General features: G+C 50.3%; 1 protein-coding gene across 1 annotated transcript; it reads left to right on the forward strand.

Annotated features, from left to right (window-relative positions):
- LOC116886176 (60S ribosomal protein L29-like) lies at positions 1–3986 on the forward strand. The gene is made up of 2 exons (XM_032887545.1): positions 1–106; positions 3523–3986. Exons 1-2 carry the CDS (start codon positions 1–3, stop codon positions 3984–3986), a joined length of 570 nt encoding a protein of 189 aa, XP_032743436.1.
- The last annotated feature ends 420 nt before the right edge of the window (positions 3987–4406 follow it).

The following is a 4406-nucleotide window of genomic DNA, read 5'->3' on the forward strand; positions in this document are numbered from 1 at the left end:
ATGGGCAACAAGTGCGGCACCAGAAGGTTTGCTTGGGACTTCACAGGCACCGCCAGCCTTCCAGTCTTGGTGCCGCCTGTGCCTGCTAAGGATGGCGTACAGGCTTGTACAGGCTTAAACTGAGTTGACCTGGCATCCGATAGAAATGCTAGACTTAAAGCATTTTAAAGCAGGCTGTGAGAAATATTTGCCAAGAATAATCAATTAAAATTCAGTGGGACCAGTAGCATTTTTTAAATCAACCACATGTGTGTGTATACATATATGTGTATGTGAGTGTATGTGCATATGTGAATGTGCATATGTGAGTGTGTGAGTGTGTGTGTGTGTGTGTGTGTGTGTGTGTGTGTGCATAAGTTCTGTTAACTTATTTCTTGCAGCTTTAGTCAGCTCTCTAATCCTTCTCCCCAGCCTACAACTCAGCCTCTTTGGCTCTTTTGGAACAAAACAGTGAGGTGCTGCCCAGCTTCTGTGGGTGCTCTGAGGAAAAAGAAGTCACCAGAAAACGGTAATAAGAAGGAGGGGGAGAGGGACCAGGCGTGCCTCAGGTGGCAGACTCCTTGCCTAGCATACAGGAGCCGTAATGTCAACCCCAAGCCTATGTGAAACTCTTTGTAACCCAAGCACTGGGGAGGTTAGCTAGGGATAGTCAGTTCAAAGTCATCCTCAGCTACATAGTATCAGGACTAGCCTAGGATACACAAGACCCGTATCTAAAAGCAAGCCAAAACAAAACAAAATGTAACCAAAAAAACGAATGAGAGTGGGCCACTCCGAGGAAAGGGCTGGCTCTGGGCTGACTCTGTGGAGGATGGGACATGATTACCTTCCTGATTACTTCTCAGGGGCTCATGTGACCTGTAGTTGCTTTCACACTACCTGACAGAAGGCTGCTCAGTCAGGGAAGGCAGGTCCTGCCACTGACACTCTCCTACGGGAAACTTAAATCTGTCGCTCAGGAAGACAAAACCACTCATTCAGAGAATCTTATCACAGCCACGGTTGCCTGGGACTGCCGTTTTCTTTACCAGGCCTGGGAGCTCAGGGGTCTGAGGTCCACCAACTAGTTATAGGACTCTGGGGATATACTCAGTCACCAACACCTCAGTCTGCTTGGGTACCATCCCCAGCATCACATACATGGACTGGATGTGGTGGCCTCAGATGGCTTACAATGACCTTGGACTCCTGATCCTCCTACCTCTACCTCCAGACAACTGGGGTCACAATCTTGGGCCACCGTACCTGGCTCATGTGGGGCCAGGAAACAGAACTCAGGCAGGTCAGGCAAGTGCACCACCCACTGAGCTCTATGCCCAGCTAGATGCGTGTGTAGCCTTTTCTGTAAGCTAAGAGGTGGCACTCCTTTTTGGAAGTGCAGAGTACGGGTGACAGCTATCGTTGGTCTAGGACACACACACCCTCTGATCTTCCAGTAGTTAAATGGCTGCCGTGTGTCTTTCTCCCTACATGCTCTAGGACCTCACCGCAGCCAATGAAGAGGTGGTACTGTCCACTCACCCAAGCCAGAGTTGGCATTGTGACCACTCCACCGATGGCCTGCAGAGTTGGGGCTGCTGTGTAACACCTAAGTCCATGTTAGGAAAGCGCCCTGGCCTTGCCTTTTTTATCTTGCTTGTTCACTCTTGGAATCCTGTGCTGTTGGGATGCACAGGCAGCCATGGAGAGGCTTTCGTGGTGGAGAATGATGTCACCTGGCCTTTTATGGAGTGCTCGAGTCCAGTCAGGTGAACATACATCCTGACGGTGTGTTCCAGGGCTCTGTGGAAGCCCTTCCGCCGCTGCCGCTAGAGGCAGGGAAACTCTCCCCATGGGCAGACTTACGGCAGATTGGCAAACAGGTTCCATCCTTTGCTTGTTTAAAGAGACGGAAGGTGGTCTGAAGTTGAATCACTGGATCGTATCTGGTCTTGTCTGGTATCAGAAACTAACTGTGGTCAGGCCAGGTTAATATGCCAATGGGGAAGAGACAAAGGCTGCTTCCTTGCTTGGCCAGAGGATTTTTGTGTGCAGCTCTCCAGGCCCGTCCTGAATCTTGATGTCTCAGAGAAACTGGATGACTTTGCTGCCTCCAGGTCTCTATTCCAGGTAAGATTTTTAAAAAAAAGGTGTGTGTGCTGTGCGACTAGGGAAGGATCGAAGACTCCCCCCGAGTGCTCTCCGCCTCTGCCCGCAGTTTCTCCTCCAGCTGGCAAAGCAGCAGGGACCTTGGTGCTTGCCATAGCAAGGTGGCAGAGGAGAGGGGGCCCTCTGTGAAAGCCACACAGGTCTTGGCTCGGGACTCTACAAGGGCCAGGATCCACATGGAGGAGACATCTTTAAATGAGCAGCTGCAGACCCACAGAGAAATGAGGCACAGGTAGAAACTCATCCAACCTTACAGGCAAGGACAGATGTGAGGTATATCTCTTTTTTGTAAAATATTTAGCGTTAATGTTTCCAAAAACAATAGTTTTAAACCACCTACTCCTAGAGCCAACATGAGTGCTTCCTGCGATTTCTCCAGATTTGAAGACTCCCTCTGAAGTTTTGTCTCCCGGGCCTCTCCTTGGGCTGTGGTTCTCTGGTGTCAGTGTGTTGGTTCACCCCAAGCAGAGGAAACCCTGGTGTTAAATGCTGAAGATGTTTCCCAGGGCCGATAGAGAGACGCACTGAGTCGGCTTGCAGATGAGCCCTCCGTTAGTAAGCGGGCCACCTGCCTCAGGGGAAGCAGAGCAAAGGGGATTCCTTAGTCTACAGATTATAGAGAAGAGGGTCTCCCCATAAGCAAATTACTGGGGTACTAAAAAAAATGTTCTCAAGCCTATAATTTACAAAGGTAATCTTATTTTCCTACCTTAACCTGGGGCTGCTATATGCTGGGAGCTTAACAGTTCAGGGAACGTGCTGGGCCAGAGGTAAACTATGGCTGACCCCCTCCACGGAGGATGATTTGTGATCTAACACTCGCCCTGAGCCCCAAGCTAACACACCTCGTCTCCCTCCTCCAGGCATTTCTCTTGGCTCTTAACTCTCTCCCTCCAGTCTCTGGGCTTCTCCAGGCTGGCTCTGGCCTGCACTAGTGTGGTTCTGTGAGCTTCCTTGTCTGTCCTTTTCACCTCTGTCGGGTTCTAATCCATCCTGTTCTCCGTCGGGATATTAGGAACGACTTTTATAAGGTTTGATGTAGTTGTGTAATTTCCTAGGAAGCCAGAGTTCCGAGAGTGCTTTCCCTGGCAATATTACCTGCCCTTCTGTGACTAAACCTGTCATTTATTCAACAAAGGGTCTTGGGCCGTTGGTGGCTCCACTTGCACCCACAGAGATGCAGGATCAGAAAGCAGCCTAGATCCTATCAGGGAAATACCCTCCTGACTTGCAGGGCAGAAGAAAGGAAATTTCAACCACTGCTAACACATTCTGAGAGCATGATCTTTTACATTTAAAAAACAATCTAGGCACTGTGGGCCTTTCTTTCTCTTCCGGTCCTGGGTGCTGAGGGAGCCGCCGATTACCGTGCAGACACGGCCAAGTCCAAGAACCACACCACACACAACCAGTCCCGCAAATGGCACAGAAATGGCATCAAGAAACCCCGGTCACAAAGATATGAATCTCTTAAGGGGGTTGACCCCAAATTCCTGAGGAACATGCCGTTTGCTAACAAGAAAGGCCTGAAGAAGATGCGGACCAACAATGCAAAGGCAGTGAGTGCTCGAGCAGAGGCCATTAAGGCCCTTGTGAAGCCTCAGGCCATCAAGCCCAAGATGCCAAAGGGCCCCAGCCACAAACTCAGCCGTCTGGCTTTTACCGCTCACCCCAAGCTTGGGAAGAGGATTCAAAGCTACATGGCCAAGGGTCATAGGCTCTGCCAACCAAAGCCCAAGGTTCAAACCAAGGCAGAGGCCAAAGCTCCAGCTAAGGCCCAGGCTTCAGCTCCAGCCCAGGCTCCCAAGGGTGCCCAGGCCCCTGTGAAGGCCCCATAGAAAAGGCTCCTGCCAGTGTGAAGACAGACGGACCGCTGTGACACATCCACCTACACGCTATTGCAGATGACCAGTGTCCTATGCTGTTTTTACAAATAAACTTGAGACAAGAGAAAAACAAAACAAAACCAATAATGGCTACAACAACAACAACAAAAAATCTAAATTATTATCCAGGCCTGGCAGTGTGGGTCTGCTGTGGTCCTGGCTACCCAAGGGGCAGGGACAGCATTACAAGCTCGTTAGCCCAGAGACTGTTGCTCTGCCTCTGGTCCTTTCCAGAACCGGAGGATTCAGCAGTTGCTGCCTCAAGACATCAGGGGGCTAAACCAGTGTCAGCTGGATCTTTGAATCCTTCAGTGTGCAGTGTGCCAAGTGTTACTGGCAACAACCAACTAGGCATGGTAGCCTCTGTTAATG

The sequence above is a fragment of the Rattus rattus genome, chromosome 17 (assembly GCF_011064425.1).
Source record: "Rattus rattus isolate New Zealand chromosome 17, Rrattus_CSIRO_v1, whole genome shotgun sequence".
Taxonomy (NCBI): domain Eukaryota; kingdom Metazoa; phylum Chordata; class Mammalia; order Rodentia; family Muridae; genus Rattus; species Rattus rattus.